At 32.3% G+C, this 20,960-nt stretch overlaps 2 protein-coding genes across 2 annotated transcripts; one reads left to right on the plus strand and one right to left on the minus strand.

Annotated features, from left to right (window-relative positions):
* Positions 1–878: 878 nt before the first annotated feature.
* On the plus strand, positions 879–19,156 carry row (relative of woc). The gene is made up of 20 exons (XM_068764994.1): positions 879–998; positions 1,073–1,341; positions 2,447–2,553; positions 2,638–2,826; positions 3,961–4,125; positions 4,815–5,024; positions 6,475–6,875; positions 6,959–7,287; positions 7,878–8,022; positions 8,179–8,331; positions 8,787–9,032; positions 9,947–10,162; positions 11,492–11,671; positions 12,882–13,014; positions 13,431–13,522; positions 13,942–14,078; positions 15,424–15,581; positions 16,540–16,679; positions 17,503–17,610; positions 18,148–19,156. Exons 1-20 carry the CDS (start codon positions 966–968, stop codon positions 18,280–18,282), a joined length of 3,546 nt encoding a protein of 1,181 aa, XP_068621095.1. The 5' UTR covers positions 879–965; the 3' UTR covers positions 18,283–19,156.
* LOC137922117 (U11/U12 small nuclear ribonucleoprotein 25 kDa protein) lies at positions 18,965–20,592 on the minus strand. The gene is made up of 3 exons (XM_068764995.1): positions 20,315–20,592; positions 20,139–20,210; positions 18,965–19,528 (listed from the first exon to the last, which is right to left on the minus strand). Exons 1-3 carry the CDS (start codon positions 20,459–20,461, stop codon positions 19,286–19,288), a joined length of 462 nt encoding a protein of 153 aa, XP_068621096.1. The 5' UTR covers positions 20,462–20,592; the 3' UTR covers positions 18,965–19,285.
* Between the last annotated feature and the right edge of the window lie 368 nt (positions 20,593–20,960).

Genomic DNA, 20,960 nt, shown 5'->3' on the forward strand with positions numbered 1-20,960 from the left:
TTATACAGATCGCTCCTTATGTAATACCATCTTTATTTCAGCCGTGAAACATCCACAGCTGGTCATAGGCCTGACCCATATAATTGTAATAATACCGATTGAAAACGAATTGACGAAGTCTTTGAATCTTAACACGATCGTCTGTCGACCATGTTAGTGGACGACCTATGTTGCGCTTGCCGATCCGTTTTCTCCGCTTCAGAACCTGAAGGCCCCAGCGGCCATCTGTTATGAGTGTCATGTAGCCTCTTGCGACTACAAAAATACCATTCCGCTAAGCACACATCTGGGCTTTCATCACATCTCCTCATTTCTTATTCGATTTAGTAGAGAAATGCTAAACATGGCCATTTTCATCATTCATCATTTGAAGGATGTTGAGTTTGCCAACAAGGCTCATAATGAGAGATCAAGTATTAGTATAGTGGTTTCTGGAGAGACTGAGAAAACCATTGATTCTAGAACTTCATCTTTAGACACTGAAGAATGTTGGATAAGAATCTGTTTCTTACTTTCCAAATGTTCTCTTCCTCAAAGTTGAACTTACCTGGTTTGAATGTTTTCCTCACGAACACATAAGTAGGCTTTCAAATCTATACTATTCTTATGATAATAATAATTTTATAACATTTGTTTTTTATTTAATGTTTTCTTCCTTTTTGTCAGTTTTTCATGCATGAGATCGCAACTTTATTATTGAGTCGTTTGAGTTTCCTATCTAAATAACAACATCAAATTATCACTTTGTATGTTAATATTTTATAACAATCATTAGATTTTTTCATAGTATTTTATTTATGATATCTATGCGGCTGCTGTACTCGATGCAGTATATTTATTTTCTGTGGCAAGTATTTTGACAGTAGCTATATACTAGCGTCTGTCTTGTTATTATGATGATTGCTTTTAATTGTTAAAATAAGATAATTTGATAATATCGTCAATCAAAGTTATGTGACATAAAAATGAAGTTGAAAAAATTGAAAGTTGATAACGATGTACGTTGAAAATTTTATAGTAAATCGGTTGTTAGTACCTTAATACATTTTTTATCTTTTTCGTTACTTTATAGGCTCCTGTTCAACCAGAACCTGTTGTGCCTCCACAAGCAGAAATAATAGAAGCCGATTTATACAAGCGATCCTACTTTGGACCCGATGTCCCCACTTTGGAACTGGAATGCTGGGAAGAAGAATTGTCTGAAGTACAATTACAAGCATATAAAAATGCCGACGATGAATATAAAAGCATTCAAAGCAAACTGGATGACATAGTTAAAAATACCGGTGGTGAAATTGTGTACAATGGTGATCAGTTTACTGCTTATCAACTTCTTGGAAAGTAAGTTTTATACAGCAATGTATATAATACCTTTTTTCAATTCTTGTACTTCAATGTTTATTTTGCTACTTCTTTTCAATAAATTATAATAAACTTATTCATTAACCATTTCACAGCTATCCACCAAAATACTCATACATTCCAAAGGTGCCATAGATAATTTTGATATCATTATTTATGTACAATAATGTATTTTTTTTTATTTTTTTCCTCTAAAGTTTGAATGTTTTTGTTTTTAATAATTTTTTTGAATGAAAACTTAAAACACTCTATGTCTTGAGACACTTCATTTACGAAATCACTAAAGTGACAAAATATTTACTAATGTAACATAGTGCCACTTAGCTAATATAGACTTAAAATATGGAAGTGCGATAGTGCTGTATAACTGTCAAATGGTTAAAAATTACCACTAAATAATCCATATTCATATCTATAGATTAATATAAAGCAAGTGATTTTTGTAAGAAACTGTAAAGGTTACTGTAATGAGCCACTAATAAACAGAAACTAGAAATTGAACTATTTTTAGTACAAGAATATTTAGTTTATTTTCTCATTTACGCAAGCTTGTGTTATTATATATTTTATACCAATATCAAATTTCTGATTATCATAATGTTGTTTAATAAATGTGTTTAATCTTTACATAAAACAACGGCAAGGTTGCATAGATGCGGAAACCAGTCTGTTAAAACAAGACCAATATGTTTCCTGACTATAATTAAATAGTCACTACAGTATCAAACTTTTTACTTATAAATAATAATAATTTACAAATGTAATTCAAGAGCTTTGCTCACACAATTTCTTTTTTTAATTAATAAGAAATCAGACTTACCATACAATAATTAATTATATAGTTTCTAAGCTTACTTATCATATATAAAGAGCAACAACATAAAAGCAAAAATATATAATTCTATGGTTTCTGAATAAGTAAGTGCTGTTGCCTATTTTGCTCTTATAGACTCATCACAGTTTGTGGAAAATTGTGGTCCGTGAACCAGTGACTGAAGATGTGTACATGCATGATGAGCTTAACTTGAATTAGTGTTTAGTGTGTTGGTTGTATAGAAACATATAATTATTATTATCTTTACAGACAACCTGTGCTAAAAGATTTGGAGAGACAGAGTGCAGAAATTATTAGATCAAGATCTCGCTCCCTTTCAATTAGTAAAGAAGTATCAACTAAAACTGGAAGAAGAGGTAAAGTTTTCATTTACAAATGATTGTTCAACTATTTAACAAAATCATTGTTATATCTTAACATTGCTCCTGATATACTTTCAGGTCGTCCTCGAAAGACCAAAGAAGAAGATCATGACTACTCACCATCATCAGATCGTACCAAGTCACCTGAATTAAAGCATAAAAAGAAAAAGAAGGACAAAGATAAGAGCAAAGAAAAGGAGAAAGACAAGGATAGAGATAAAGATAAAGAAAATACTAAAACTAGGGATAAGACACTTGCACCATCCAGTAAGTAAATCTTTATAATTTTAATTGTCTATACTACTTTCTTATGATTTTTACAACTACAGGCATCTGAATATCTAATGTTTTCTTACTTAGGATGGACTTCCGCGAGGTAATGCCTGATTCCATTAAATATCTGAATATCTAATGTTATAATCACAGAATACTACCTTTTGTAATAGGATCTGATATTTGGATGCATATTTATTTAACAATGAATTGTTGGCTAGGTACTTCTTAAAATTAAAATCCTTTGATGCAAATGAGTGGATCTAATAACTATCTATTTATGTGATTAAGATAAAAAAATTGTTATTGCTCATAATCATCATGTTAATCGCAAGAGAGCAGTTGATGTCCAGAAGAGCCTATGGCTCTTCCATAGATTTCCAATAAGATTGGAAGGAAGCAGCTCGCATCACATGTCTCCTGATAACCTTAACAAATTCATTTATCCTATGTTGAAAGGGCAGAAACTGTCTGAATGATGGTTTTAATTTATTTATTTATAAGTCATGGCTGGCTCCATAATTAGCCAACTTATTTAATTTTATATTAATATCCCATGTCTGATAAAAAGGGAATATTTTAATTTGTTTAATATAACATGTATTTTCCATTATTAAAAATATCAACTACATATATATTTACAATCCTTAATAACCTAATTTTTTTAATCTTCTTCAACTATAAATTTAGTGAAAGCTCTTTCATTTGTCTTCTCTTTTCCTTGTTTTGTTATGAGGGTCTAGAAGCTGCCTGCTAACTTCATGATGTCATTCCTACAAGTCGCCTTTTCTGGTCACTCAGTTTGGGAGCGACATGTTTGTCTATTGGTTCTTTAGAGCGACACCTATCAGCATCTTTTAAATGTTCTTTGAGCCTCTGCTGAATATTAGTAATGATATAACAAGAAATATTTTCAAGACACAGGTAAATTGAACAATCAAGAAAAACATGTTGAGGAATACAAGTAACATTAAATACAATAATATGAGAAATATGTGACTCAAGCCAAGTATCCTCTGTGCAGACCTAGTACCATATGGTTACAGGCTTATCTGCAAAAAGAGACTTCTAATTGTCAATGTATTACAACAATGAGCATTGTGTTTATAATAAATTATGTTGTTACAGATGTCCACAGTGTAGTTACAAATGTCCGACCATCGGAAGCCACTGCCATTGGTGGTTTACTAACAGGCAGTGCTACTAAAACAACTGCAATTGTTGATCTCACTAAAGAAGACGGTAATAAGAATGTTGCTGATTCAAGAGAGGTGTCATTTAATAAGCTTCAAGGTAATAGACGATTTAGATGCAATAATATCTTGATCATCATTTCAACTGTAGAACAGCCTCTACTTAACATAACCTCCCAATAGGATTACAATAACCACCGGTTGGAAGTGGTCTGTATCCAGTGTCTTTCTTAATAAGCTTTAGAATCTTAAGGCCCCAGGTGCTGTCTCTTCTGCACTATTTGGCCTGTGTACTGCCTATTAAATTTGCCAATCAACTAGGCCATGCCACTCACTTTTGTTAATGTATGAATATCCACATTTCTTTTTTGAATATCTTGTACAATATTTAATATCAAATTGCTGCAGATCTATAAACTTGTTATGTTACTTTAAAGATAAGACTTGTGTGCTGTCTTCCCAAAATACTGTATAGATGTACAATTTTATTTACCTAACAAGTTTTGTAATAAATTTAAAGAGCTTTTGAGAGGATACATATTTTATCACATTTTTAAGAGAAAGTAAAAAACTACAGATTTGTACATACTTAATAAAATATTTTTTTATTGTCAAAGATGTTATGAGCCTTGGGTATACTATAAATACGAGATGATATTTATTAATTATGTAACTTCTTCAAAGTGTAATGCATATATGTTTATTGACCATTCAATAAACAAAAGAGAATATTTTGACAGTTACCACTGCTTAACATGTGTAATATAAGTTGGACATTTTAATTTACAGGTAAAACGTTCCCATCACTGGTGGTGGTCGCTCGTCCGTACCTTCGAGCTAAGGAGGCTCCTCCACCCGCTGACCGCTCGGCCCTCGACAGCAAGGTCAAGTCTGTTCTCATCCACACACCCATGAAGTTCACCGAGTGGCTAATACAGCAAGGTCTCGTGCGTTGCGAACAGTGGTGCGCTATACATCCAGCCAACAAGCTTAAATTAGGTTAGTTCCCTATAGTGCAGTGGTAGATCACCAGGTGGGATGGAACTTGTAAACAGTCGTGGGTTCAATTCCTAAGATACAATTTTATATAATTCACAATTTCTGCAAAGGATTGCTTCAGCTCACATACAATATTCCAGGAGATGGGTAAAGTCCTCTGCATGTAAGTAATACCACAACGCAATCGCCTACCTGCTCTCCAAGGGTGACGATAATGGTACATCCTCCCATAAATATCTTTGGGTGAAGCCTATTCCACGCAGTGGGCTTACACGAGCTGATAACACGACAATTATAAATATACATACATACATACATATATGTATATAGATTAGCATGACCACATTGTAAAATCACTTGATCATTAAAAATTTATTATTGTGGGTTAAACATTTAAAATCACTGGCTGCACAGTAAGAAGTTGTTGCTTATGCTGGAGGAACCTTATGATCTCTCTGGATGTTGTTATGCTGTGAATTGACCATAAAAAGTTTCTTCCAAGTTTTGTTTTATAGAAAGCTTTTTGTAACCATAAAAATAATGTTAGGGATTTGAGCAGCACTGGAAACTATGTCAGGACCCTTGGATACACATGAATTTGAAGCATTTCATACAAAGCAATAATACAAAAAAATTCCTCCGATTTTTATTAAGTATATTCAAATAATATATTATACTATAATCATATAATGTAAATATGGTACTGGTTTTAAAGTTACAATTATGATTACTCTATATATCTTCTATTATATCGTCAAAGTTAAGGCACAGATCTCATGTGCCCTTATGGCATAGGCAGTTCTGCATGAGAGAGCTAAATATACTATAGTGGCTTTTTCTCCGATATGTATATATATATATATATATATATATATATATATATATATGTAAATTTATTTATAAACACTCATAATTTCAATAGTATATGGTTAGATTTTTTTTTAATTTTCTGCTGATGGTTAACATTTGTTCTATCCTCCTGTTTCGATAGAATGTTGATTTTGGGAACATGTTTAAGTCACCGTATTAATAACGGCGATAGTTTAAATTGACTATTATTTACTTATATTACAGAACCTTTTTCATTATAGATATCCGAGTGCTAGTAGTCACAATAATAATATAAACCTCTGCAGAAGAAAAAAAATATTTTGGAATTTTTTTTATTGAACCAAATGTAAATCTATCTTTTGGTTGTTTCATGACCTATCTTTCCTATGCTTTAAAAATATACCTTTTTACTATAAGTGTTGGACTGTTTTTAGTTTTTCTTTCAACTTATTCCAAAAAATCCATCACAAGACTCTTGAAACCTATTTGCATGCCAGTTAATATGTGTTTCTGCATGTCCTTATTCATTATGTATCTCTACAATTAATGTCTGCACATTTTTTTTGTAGTTATGTTTATGAACTATAGCAGTTTACTAAATAAGATCATTTTGTTTTAGGAATGTACTCTGACGTGTCAAAATTCCCCTACTCAGGCGGCTACGTATGGATATCAGAATGTTGTCCCACAAGATTTGTTTCCGTTTTCTCGAGTTCTATCTTCGAAGGTGCTACTTTTCCTCCCAGTGTATTATTGAAACTCATTTATCACTGGGCATGCCAAACTAATGTACAGAATGTTGTACAATGGGTTAAAGTTGACAATTTATATGTGAAAGGTTTATTCACTTGGTTAAGAGCCATTTGTACATCAGCCATACATCAACATATGGGTTTGTTGGGTGGTTCCGGTAAGAAAGTTGAAGTTGGTGTAATATCTCTGGGGACGACAAGCCATGATGGCACTCAGAGGCAGGTCAAAGTTGAAGTCCTGGGTGTCTTGGATCCTGTTGAGAAATTGGTTTGTCAATGATTTTTTTTGTTAACAAAATTATTTTATAATTTTGTTGAAGTTAAAATTCAACATATGAATAATATTTTTAGATACGTCTTCGTGCAGTCGAACCATTAGCGGAATACGAAAAGAACTACAAGAAACGTTTCCAGAAAATTCTAGAACCATTAGGCAATTGGGTGCACCCATCTTCGGTCATATTGACAGATCTTACAGTGGACAAAGGGACATTGGTGTCCATGGGATTTAAACATGTTGTACAGTCATCATCACATTCAGACCAACCAGCTAGGAACAGCAATGCTAATATAATGGAATATTTAAGGCGTATTGTGCCAAGGATGTTCCAAAATACTTTATCGTTGTTGTCACGGCAGATTATACAACAATTTTTAGATGAACTTGTTTGGAGAGAAAGGTAATTTAAAGTTAATAGCGTACATTCCAAAGGTTTGATTTATTGATTTAATTATAGTTTATATATATAGAATATAGAAATGGGTACAGATACATAATAATAACAAATACAAAATAAATTTGTAGCTTCTGTACTTCCTCTTTACAAAGTTAACAAACCCTTCATGGGTCTGAGTGTATGCATATATAATAGTTCCACAAGATGTCTTTGACTTTCCTTTTCTTGGTTTTTTATCTAAAATTTAAATTATAATTTAATAAAAATATAATTAAATCTAATATTTTTTAGTGATTAAAATGTTTGGTTAAAAAATTTTTTTACTCATTACTCGGTAGATATGATGATGTATACATTCATCATTGTTATTTTTTAAATTTAGTAGCAAAAGCACCTTTCAAAGCCTACTTGATAAAAGATATTTAAAATTTTTGAATATCTATTCAAAATAATATCTTATTCAGTATAGAAATGTGCTTATAAATTACTGAAAAATTACATCAAATCCTCTTAATACAAATATTTTTTTAGTGTTTCACTTGATAATAGTATGATCATCAATTTGTGTACTAGAGTGTACAATTTAATTTCAGGTTTGGTGTGTCTCCGGGACAAGCGTTTGACAATATAGTCCAACATATATCAGAACAAACCAAGCTAGAAGCAAAGGACGCGATCACAGTGCGACTAAATAAGATAGCAGCTAATCCATTCAAAAATTGGAAGTACCCCAGCAAGGTATCATTTTTTGAAGTATATATATATATATATATATATATATATATATATATAATATATTATGGAGTTTTTAATAACACTAATAGTCTGTGACTAATTTCTAACTTCCTAAAGCATCAAATAATGATGTACTGTTTTGATTTTTGCTATTATCAGAAGAAAGACAAAGAAAAGACCGAACCAGAGCCGGAACCAGATATGGGTCGCGGAAAGCGGGGCAGAAAGAAGAAGGAACCGTCCCCAGCACCACCGCCTAAAAAGAAGAAAAAAGAGAAGACTACATATGTAGAGGAAGATGATGATGAAGAGGTTGGTAGATAATATCTGTTGAAATTGTGTTTAAAAAACTTTCACTATGTAAATTATTTATTCTTAAACATCCTGTATATGTAATTGGTTATGAATGTAAAAGCTCTATAGGGTGATTGCTTATTCACTGTCAGTTAATGTATGTATTGGACGCCCTGTCTAAAAAATTAATGGTATTAGAAATAATAAACAACATAGATAATAAAGTTAGAAAGAGAATTTTGAAACTTGGATTAAATAAATTAATTATTGTTTTCTATTTGTCTCTTCAGATTACATTGCCAGAAGTTCTTGGCCTGTAAATTTTATTAGCAAAAATAAATTAATGTAACATATTTTAGAGTGACCACATTATACAGGGTCATTGTAAATAAGTACAAAAGCTATAAAGCCATTACCTATTTGTAAAAAATTATTTCAATGAAAAGCCAATTAATATTAAATATGTTGCTCAGGTACCTCTAGCACTTCGCCGTACCAAGATTAAGCAAGAGAAAACAAAAGAGAAGGAGAAAGAAGAACCCACGCCGCGGGCGCGTCGTAAAGTGGTCCGTTCGTATGTAGACGATGACTTGGACGATATTCCACTTAAAAACATAAAGAAAGAGATTAAGCAAGAAGAGACTGTGTCACTGGAACGGTACTATTTTGGACAAAGTGGAGGGAATGGAGAAATGGAACGTATTTCCATTGCAGTAGAGGTACTAATATTTATAAAAAAATCTTATGTATTTAATATCAATATATTTATATATATTGAGATTGATTGTACTAGGCTGATTTTTATAACATATATGTATGTATATGTTATAAAAATCAGTATAGTACAATCGCAAGCCCCTGTCTTCTACCGCTGAGCTACCAGTGCCCTTTTAGTTAGTAAAATAGTTGGTATCTAGTTATGTTCGTGATGTATATATAAACTACTGTTTCTCTTCGATATATATGTAGCATATATATGTAACATATAGATCGAATTGTGAGGAACTATTGTAACCCTAATATAGGAGTTTAGCTATAAATATTTTTTCTATTTATCCATTTACTTTATTTTCTCAACATATCCGAGATCCTGGCTATGTCCACCTGGTGGGGGTCCACCTATGTGTGTTCCACCTAGTTGGGGGGACAGGCTACAAAAGCCGCGATTCAAGGGTCAATAGGTTTAGAAAAAATGAAGAAAAAAAATATTCAATTGGAAATGTAAATAATTAAATTTTCATGAAATGTGGCGAAGGACGGGAGGCAGGAGAATTGTAATGTATATAAATACTGAAAAAATGATAGAAAATATGAAGGATCAAAAAAGAAATAAAGAGAGAGATTATGAAGGATGAGAGAGAGAGAGAGAGAGGATGTGAAAATAAAAAAAATTGTGAAAAAATCATTTTAAAATATATCCCTATCCCAAATTAACTCATGGGAACGAGAGGTCATGTGTTCCCCGGTCACTGTCACTTCAGATGAGCAATTCTTTGAGCTACGTGGGTGACCTTAGTTCTGAATCTGCTTATTTCTAATTCGAACGACAGCGAAGCTCCAAGCGTAGCTCTCTGGGTGACCTTGATCCTTATAAAGCCCATTATATTTTCTATTTTTAATCGTTACGTTACAGTGTCCTCTTTGTCACGTCGAGTTCCACGATGCTTTAACCTTGACGAGGCATATATTCGAGCACGTGGCGATCCCGGAAAATGGAGACCGTGTGCTGTGCAACTACTGCCTAACCCGGTTCCCCAATGAAGACGAGCTGCAAATGCATCTTAAGCACAACCATCCGGTAGACACCAAGTCGCCAGAGCTGTTCACTTACGCATGTTTGATTTGCGAGGTTAGTTATTAACTTCCATTTATAATATTTAAAAAGTAAGATAATGGATTAATGATAGGTTCTACTTGTCTATTTTCGTTAATTTCATAGTGTTCTACCTTATGATAGATCAGTGCGGACAATATAAATTATATGTTTTGTTTGTCAAAAAAAAGCCCTATGTGCAATTTATATTTAAAATGAAAATATGAGATTCACTGAATCATTTACATAGTTTAAATTACAATGAACTTATCAAAAAATATTAAAATTTATTTAAAAGAACACCTGTTTCTGGCCGGCACTTCTGAACAGATCAGTGTTCCGAGCTGGTGGTAGCTTACTACTTCTTAATGTTGAAATAGTCGACATCCAAAGCACATGTAAATTTTTTCTTGCTTTCTTGAAAACGATATTCTGAATTTTGAAATTCAAGAGTTAATAAAAAAAATCAGTAATGGTAATATACACAGCTTGAAAACACATCTTACATAATATCTTGAAATTTTCAAATAAGATCTTATGTTTAATTAATAGGAGGCAGTGTTAAGAAGTTTTCTATGGGCGGACCATAGAACTAACTCTTAACCTTATGAAAATATTTTAATTGATTTTCTTGGTAATTAGTAACTAGCTGATGTTTTTAATGTCCATATTACTGGAACAAAAGGTATATTGCTTGATTATTGTGCTGGACACTATATTGAGTCTTAAAGTAAAAGGCTTTTTGACAGTATCATTGACTTTTATAATTTATTGTTCTTCCAAAATAAGTAATGAATGTCGTGAAAACATTACCAATTTTCTCTAAATAGGATGAAAGGAAAAATTTGCACTATTTCTATGTATATATATTTGATCTCTTGACTGTGCTATACTTGTGTAGAAATAGCGGGAAGAAACTTGACAACATATCTGTTATAAATGTATAACAATACCGATTTATACACATGCACTTTCTGTCAGACATAGCCTAAATGAACACAAAATAATCAAGCGATATCACTGCCAAGGATTGTTATAATTTAAATATTTGTTTATTGAATAATATACCTTTTCTATTAATTTATTTTTAATAAGCGTTTTGAATTTTATTTATATTAGTCCAATAATATTTTGAGGTATTTATTAAAAAATCTTACTATAATATACTTCATGAAAATGCTTGAATAAAAAAAATGGTGTACTTAACTCGATTTAATGAAGTAAGTTTTACAATAATATCCAGGAAGTTTCTACTGCTAGATTTAAATACGAATTCCAAAGACTCTTGTGTGCTAAGCGTTCCGACATTGTAAATAATTTCTATAAGATTTGAATAGTTAGAGGCGATTTAAATGTTATTTGCAGGTTCGTTTCGCAGCGGTGCTGACGCTGGCAGCGCATATGCAGAAAGCGCATGCGCCGCGCGAGCTGCCTTACGCGTGCGGTGCATGTGAGTACCGCGCCTCCGCGCATCGCGCCGCACTCGAACACGCGGCCGCTGCGCATGGGCATTCCGCACGTCTGCACTGCCCCCACTGCCTCAAGGTACGTCAATAACTCTCATCATCATCTTTATTCTTCATTCATACAACACTAGATATCCTTATTCTTTTTGCGTCGTTTTCCCAACGCTGGAGCTCGTGACGTCAAGCATGCTGTGAACTTATCTTAAGATATTCCTCAATAGTAATACGTCAACTGTCGTCATCATCTTCATCGCCATTCCACACTCATCCACTGCTGGATATCCTCGACCTCCTTTCATTCTTTCCCTAATACCAAATGTACTACCCCCCCCCCCCTCTTTTCACGTATCTTATTAGTAGGTAATCAGCTTAATTAAAATGTTGAAATTTCGCTGCCTTCTTTACTCAATTACATTTCTAACATTATACAGTATTGCTAACCAAAGGAAATTTTCAGAGAATATTTCACATGAACCTCCTAGTAGTTTTGAAAATAGATTAGAGAAAATATTTTGTTTCTTGTTTATTCTACAGCAACATCGAAGTGGACCTTAATATTTAATTATTAATTTCAATGTTATTAAAATTTTATACATAAATTATTGATTTCGGTAATATAAATAAATTAAAAGCATATTGTTCACTTAGTTTGAAGCAAAGAACGAGTCGGTCTAATGATTACAGTATAATTAAGTTCTTTGAAAGGATCGGATATTCAAAAATAATCACAATATCTCAAATAGCAAAACCATTAAAGGTTGCTTAGCATATATAAGAGTAAAATGTATATGTGTTTAGTTCTCCCACCTCTGGACTACTTTTAATTCATTGGTTGTTTTATACTACGCTATATATATATATATAAATATATATATATATATATATATATATATATATATATATATATATATATATATATATATATATATATATTTGTAAACTTTTTATGAGTCTATAAATTTATTTTATTAAATCGAAAGAACATGTTACCAACAGACAAAGTCATATGCTTTCATGGTCTCCAGGATATATATTATGAAATATCCTCCGTAAAGTTCTTATTTAATGCAAGAGGATATATTCTTGAAGCGTTTTCACAAATTATAAGTTTTAATATACCTACTCTTCAGATGAATTTGTAATAAAACACATTCAGTCATTCAGCTGATCTAATATTAATTTTATTATGTCAAATATGCAAAAACATAATTTTTTAAATTTATTTAATTAGGTTAATAAAATATAAACATTTGTATTGAGGTACTTAATACGTACGAACAATGCGACAGGTGGTGACGGTGTACGCGGACGGACACGAGCTGACTGCCAACGTGTTGCTGTACATTGACCATGTCAAGCAACACCAGAACAAGGACTTGGAGATCAGCTGTAACAGATGCGTACTCAAGTTTGTTCATCTCGGTATGTATACCAATATTCCGGAATGACATTTGGTTGGTGCTTGATTGGTTTCGGTTTAAGTTCATGCTGTTAGCCCGGAGGCTTTTACAGCTTCGGAACTGAGTTCACGGAGCGGATGAGTCCGTGAACTTAAAAATAAAATAGAAGCTGGCCAGACGCATTCCAGTTGTAGTAGCATTGCAGTTGTACGCACGTAGTAAACCGCTCTACTCGAGTAGAACTGTGTAGTGTTGATGTTACGTATGCTGCTTGGGACAGCAGCGTGGACCACAGGCGAGCCAAGTTTGGATCCGGATCCAATTTTCGTTCGCCCACGCTGTTCGCTGTTAGAGAGCAGGCGGCCGCCTCTAATACAGGTGTTGTGGTGGTATGGCATTTATGTAACTTGTTTAGACTCACTGTACATTTTTTCTCAGGTCAATTAAAGGAACATCAGATCAGAGATCATATAACCGTGGAAGATGCTACTCCTCTATGCTCCGAAGAACATTTGATCAATAAGCCTAAGGTAATGTTTTAATAATCATATATATAATATAATTTTGTGAACTTGGGTTTATATCACTAAAAGTCTTAAAAATATATATAGATTTATTCAATGGATAACTAAGTTTGCTGTTGATAGAGTGTTCCACACTACAGAATACAATACTGTCCATTTTTTTGCTTTATATCGCCATCTAACGGAAAACGCGCTAAACTTTTCTTCATACATCATATGTAATTAATAAACTATTTGGCCTATGAACAACACTTGCACATAGAAACAGATAGACAAATACGCGTATATACTGTATCTGTACCGTTCTGAACAACTAACATGAAATAGTGTGTATATATTGCTTTTAAAGTTTTTTATTTGAATCGATTGGTTAGATAATTATAATTGTATTAATAAATATATAATTATAAAATGTCTGCATATAGAACAAAGCCCGTCCGCCCGTGAAGGACTCCACCAGCCACGCGATCAGCGACACGTACGAGGGCCTGACCCTGGTGCTGCCGGACGGCATGCTGTGCAGGGAATGCGACACACCGCTGGAGAACGACAAACACTTCTTGTAACTAAACATTTCCTTTTTTTTTTCAGAGATATCAATACGTTAAAGCGTGTATTTGGCCATCCACACAGGCCTCCCCCATAGTTTTCTAATATTATTAATAATATATTATTATATATTCGATATCATTAATAATCATCATATTAATGATATCCAATATTTAATAATTACATAATATTAATGATTTAATGATTTACAGACTACGATAGTCTGCATAGTATGTGTAATTAATTAAAATATTTAATTGAAAATATATTTATTTAAATTATAAAGTTAAAAATGTGTATACATTATAATGAATGGAATGAAATATTTTGATCATTATGATTTCTTTAATAATAATAACAATACCATAGACTCTAGGAACCACTTTGAGAATAATGCACAATGCAATACAGACATATTTTTAATTGGAAACAAACACATGTATTAAATAAATTAGTTACAGGCGATTGACCAAGAATAGTAAGCAGCATCTGATTTGGCACATAAAGTTACTAAGTTTTAAATAAACAATTGGTTATATTGCTCTATAATAACATACCGGAACATTGCGCTATGTAATTTTTTACAAAACCGAACTACCCGATGTGCTATATCAAACACCGTGTACAATAATTCATATATATTTATTGTTCAGGTCAGTGTTGAATATAACTTCCATTACACATGTTAGACTTTTCCGTTCTGAGATTCAAATCTAAAATTAAAAGTATATTTTACTTAATAAATCTTATTATAACATTATATTTTTAGATGATCGAAATGTGTAGGAATTGATTTGTTAAATTTCATTTAAAAATAACGACTCTTGAATTTCTGGCCAGGATTTTAAAGTTCAGCATTCCGAGCTGGTGGTAGCTTACTTATAGAGCTGTTAACAGCTTTACTTCCAGTGTCTTGAACATGGGAGCCAGTCAGAAGCAAACTTTCTTTTTTGTTGTTTAAAATGATACTAATTATATTATTTAATACAATTTGCATTTAAGATAATTAAAATAAATAAATCTAAAATATCACGCACCGGCGCGAGACGGGCACTGCGAAAGGAATTCTCCCTATTAGTGCTGGGATCTCGTGCTTTTTTTGGCACCCGGCGGACCTTTTCTATAGAAAATAACTAAAATCCAATAGTTCGCCAACGAAGTTTGAACATTCAAGCGCAGTACAGACACATTAGCATGATACCTCACGCGATGCCGTGACAAAACGTTGGCAGACAGGCGTATCGCGCCGGCGCGAGACCGGCTGTTATGTTGCTAACAAAAATTATTGACAATTTAATAGTGCGTGTAAATGCATAATTTAATTGAATAGCGTGTGTTAATAGCGTCGTGTTACACAGGGGCGTGACGAAGTGCAGCAAGTGTCCTTACGCGACGTCTTGCTACCGCGCCATGTTGAACCACAGCGGGTACTGCGCCGGACCGAACCAGCTGGAGGACGCACCGCGTCGTGCCGCATATCGCACGCACTGCATATGCGGATACACAACCGACATTGGTACGACATAGTTTCACCTCTTCCCATTAGTACACGCTACTTATACATGATGACATACGTATCCAAGTCGTGGTCGCTTACTATGAGCCTCATAGGAAGGATACCCAGAGAGCAATGGAGAGTGCTATGCTCTAAGCTGCAGATCAAATCAGAAATGAAAAAATCTCCAAAAAAACTAAGGTCACTTATTAATTTTTTTATACCACACAACCAATAAATTAGATTGTGACATCTTCTAAAAATAACTACTTTTGACGACATTTAACACATTTCTTAAAGTAAGATGTGTGTATGTGTGTGTGTGTAGAAATGTAAAATCAGGCTAAAACAATAATAGCGTACTCTTATTCTGTTTTAGATTAAAAAAAAATGATTTACTTACTCACTGACTTACTTTATTGGAGATAAACAGTAACAAAAGGCAGTAAGAAAGTACAAACTTAGAAGCTTAGACAAATAAAAATTAGTTACAATTGTAACCTTATAACTATCTCACTGAGAACATTTAATGATTTATAGTCAAACAATGACAGAACAAGTAAAAACATTGTTAAACAGGGATCAAAGATTATGGTTTATATACTTATATTATGTTTGTTTATACATCTACGTCATATATTTATATTATGGTTTAAATTGTATTGTATTTATCAACGTATTTCGCATTTGGTAGTCGTATCTCGGTGTTTGACACTGGTCGGTCTAACATCTCCTGAGGATGCCCCGTGGAGGAGTGAAACACGTGTGTAGAGTAGATTAACGGTGGTAGTAGTGTTTCGCATTGTTTGCCGCATGCGCATTTATCAGCGGGCTGGCGGGCGGTGCACTTCATTGCACGTCTACTGCTGCATAACGGAAGTAGCTATATATTAGCTCCTTTCTTAGTTAGGATGGACTTCATTGAGGTAACGCCTGATTCTATCAGAATATTAAAGTTTTTGGTTTTTTTTTGTATCAGGCACGGACATGCTGACGCATCTGCTCGCGTGCGAACGCAAGACCGCGTACAGTTCGGAGGAGGAGGCGCGCGCCAACGTCGCCAACTCCGAGGAGAGCATGGCCCCCAAACCCGCCCCGGAACCGGCTCCTGCTGACACTGTAAGAAAACTATTTATACACAAACAACACAATTTTATATATTTCATTTTGAAAAGTTCAAAAACAGTTAGATGTATGTCTGCACAACTGTGTATTTTTAAAATATAAATTTAAAGAAACAGTACAGAGTGATCACTTTATACAGGTTGGTTTTAAATGAATATAAATGCCTTAAAATTATTTGGAAACTGATGTCCTGTCCATTCATCCCTATATAACTAATGACCCTGTATATTTAATAGTAATACAATGGACCTAGTAAAAAATTATTCATTAAAATTATTCATTCATGAATAATAATTAAAAATTTTTAAAATAAAAATAAAAGAACATCGGACGCTTATTAAGTTATTTGTATGAATATTTACTTTAAGTTGGAATGTTGACTTATTATGGAAAACACTTTTGTACTAAATACACCTGTCTATTTTAAAAATTTCCCAGGATGCTGTTGGGCAAAAGTAACACTTGCTTGATCATGGTTAGAGACTTAGTAAAAGTGTTCCTTTTGCTAATTGATTTATTAGTAACACATTGTTTCAGCTTTCGCATTATTTGTTAACTTAAAAATACATTAGAGATCAGAAATGAGAAGATCCACAAATGAATTAAAATCACAAACGTATCTCGAAGAATTGCTGTCTTAAAATGCCAGTAGGAGGCAATATTCACCTTACCCTGGACAACAAAATTCTTTCTAACCACAACTTTTTATATTATAATGTGGTTTAAGTATGTCTCAATAAAAAGAATATGCTTAATCTTCGGCTGTATATGTATATATATATATATATATATATATAATAAAAATGTTTGTACTCAGACGGTGGAGAACATCAACGCGATATCAGACTACGCACCACCATCGGTGCTCAACACGCAGCTGTCTTTGGACGACCTCGCCCCGCCATCCGTGCTGCAGGCTGACCAGGTAACAAATCGATATTTAATAATATTGGAATATCATATAAAATCCACTATTCTGGAGTATATTATATATATTATATATTATTATTCTGGAGTATACAAAAGTGTTCTACTACTTCATACTTACGCTTACCAACTTACGCTAATTTTATTGCGACTACTTTAAGTCTATATACGTCACAATTATTTTATCGGTTTTAAATATTCATTTTCTACATTAGATCCCCTAATTTTGTCAAAAAGAAAAACCAATATTGTAATTAAATTTTGCTAACTTGTTTCTTCCCCAAAACAGGTCAGACACAAATAGTACATTATAAAAAAAATCATGAAAAGTTTATACATTCTATTTGCGAAGACTTTTCTTACTACATTACACTTACATTTTTGACCTCTTTGTAGAATAGTTAAATGGTATTATCATTGAGTCCACTTTCTAAATACAAATATATAAAATTATTTCAGTGGATGTTCAAAATAAATATTTAGTAACTCTTTCTGTTTTATGCAATTCGATATCTGCAACGAGTTAATATTTCAGCACGATCCGGAGCTGTTGAAGGACACATACGACCGTCCGTTGGCGACGCCACGGCACGAGGAACCCTATACACTCGGGGACTTCGAACCATTGCCACAAGAGCCCCCTCCGCAGCCTGACTTTGAACAGTTATAGAATAGACTAAACATCATATAATTAAATCAATAACCATTAGGTGAAACTATAGATGTTAATTTATTATATTAAACCTAATATGTGGTTGGTAAATTTTGGAGAATGAGTTCTAGTTTCAAATTGTTAGATACGAAAACATTAGTCTTTCAAAATAAAAATAAAAAAAGAAATTTATACCTTTGAACACATAATCAACAAAGTTTAAACTTGACTTAACATTGAAATCTAAAAAAGTTGTATACAGTGGTCATTAAAATGTTTACATTGACATTACATTGTAGTCCACTAAACTAAGAGTAAAACTGTCACTTTTTTTATTTAAGATAGAGAGATCTATCCCTTGCAGTGGGCGTGTATCAGTTGATATAATTCATTTACAATAATCTTTAAAATTAATTTTACTGTCATGAAAACAATGCAGATTTGGGTGTAGAATATATTTTTTTGCCTTGTAAACTACACATATAATACTGGCTATCCTCTACCCACTTCACGATCTTAATGAGAGCCTCTTGTCCTTCCTGTGGGTGGATTTTTATAAAATTATTTCTAAGCTGTGAAGAGGAAAAAATATTCTTATCAATTTCAAATCTCTTATGGTTTCAGAGATATTGACGAGTCAGTACATAAGCAAAAATCTCCCATATAGATATATATAAAGATTTAGAGGGCAATATTGGTAGAATAGAATTATTTCTATTGTAAATTAATTAAAATCTGTTATCTTTATTGCAAAAAATTGCAATAACTAAAATACAAGAAAGTCATGTTATAACAATTTATTTACAAAATTGCTTAATTTTGTACATTATTATCTATAATTTTATTATAAATACTCTTTATGGCTTATAAAGTATTACATATATATTACATATATCCTTTAAATTTGCAAAAAAATTATGTTAAATGTATGTCTACATAAAATAAACTTTACAAATTATTACAAAAAATGTGGAATTCAACTGTAAGTAAGCTTAAAATTAAATATATAGAATAAAAATTGTTATATGTTTTTTTTAGCCTTTCTCCTTCTTTTTGTAAATGTAAGTATGACTTTATTGGTAACACCATAATCTTCAATGGGATTTCTATTATTGTCTAAAATGATTCCATCAAAACTCAAATTGTAAGTCTTCCAAATGTACTTCCATGATATTTTCACTTTACTGCCTGTTCTTTTCTGATGGATTTCAAAATGCCTGGCAATGGCTTTCTTCAGATCTCCTACGCTTGCCTTCTGCGGTACCTTTAAATATTAGGATAAATAAGAATCATATATTAATGATGGGCAATATATATTTTTTATTGTACTATAAACACATTGTACTATATAACAGTAACTTTTTATCACAATGTAGATTATAAAATACCTTTTTTGTCCTTCATTCCAGGTTTAAGTTGTAAAAAAGGAAATAATTCATTCTATTCTTGTAAATATACTAAGACACATGCAAACACGAGATAATAATATTCAAAAAGAAGCTAGGAGTTGTGTTTACATAATTTTCTCTTAAAAAAATAAAATTTAATAACAAGCTATCATTTCATTTATATAAACTATATTTTCACTACATCATTTGGTGTAGATTTCTTTATTGCCTTTTCAGCTTTAATAGGTTTGTTGGATTGCTCAAGGATCCTGATTGTGTATTTTTTTAATTTATCCATGTTTTGTTTTGTTTGATACTGTTAAGTCTTTAAAAGTGACTTCAAACTCCAAGTTCAGAGGTAAGAGCTAAAAAATATTCAATTAATCATTCTTCAAGTGTAATGCAGTTAGGTCAGAAAGTTAGTATTAAATCAGTGAATAACTTTTATTTTCGATGCAGGACCTCAAAAGGTTTAAACATACTTACTATGACTTTTAAGGCAGGTTCATCTTCCCTTGAAATAAAAATTCTTATTGATTGACCGTGCTCCACGGCGATCTGTTATAAAAAAAAGTAAACATCCTGTGGTATAACAAATTAACGATGGTTAACATAAACACGCATATTTGTGTTAATATAGGTTGGTTTGTTTTTCGTAATACCTGTGACAATATTTCCTCAGTAATAATGTCTGAAGGTAAATCACAAAGTAAGGAATCGTAATTTAAAAGTGTACACAGCGAGGACTGGGTAATTTCTAGTAATTCATCGTGCGAAATTGTATTTGCGACGTCTTCTATTTCATCCATGTTTTAAACAAGTAAAGGATTTTATAGAATAACTTTGTATAGCCAGCAAGCCGCTTATGGCAATAAATAACTTATAACAACTCACAAAGTTAACTTCACATATTGTTTAATAAATCTTGATGTTCTGTCCCTTGTTTTCAAACCGAAATAAATTGACAAACAACAACAATGTAATCCTTGTCTCGCAGATTATATTAACAAGTTAGCAATTTGTGATTCTTAAGATCGTGATTAAGTTTTACCGATTTTGTGTAGGAAATTGCTCAGGAACTTGCAATTAACTTGTAATAAAAATGTAATGTAAATACCATGTCAGTAATTTAAAAACAAATATTAAAATTAATCAATTCATCACTCGACCTTCTAAACTTGACCAATTTAGAATCTACTTTTTAAAACAATCTACTTTTTTAAATAAACAAATTTTTGCTTCATTATTAAGATTTGTACATTTTAGTATTTAAAGGGAATATTATAGTTAAATAGATTTATAAAATAA

The sequence above is a fragment of the Battus philenor genome, unplaced genomic scaffold (genome assembly GCF_028537555.1).
Source record: "Battus philenor isolate CCGP_79_NKW_IND1 unplaced genomic scaffold, ilBatPhil1.0.hap1 SCAF_2, whole genome shotgun sequence".
NCBI lineage: Eukaryota > Metazoa > Arthropoda > Insecta > Lepidoptera > Papilionidae > Battus > Battus philenor.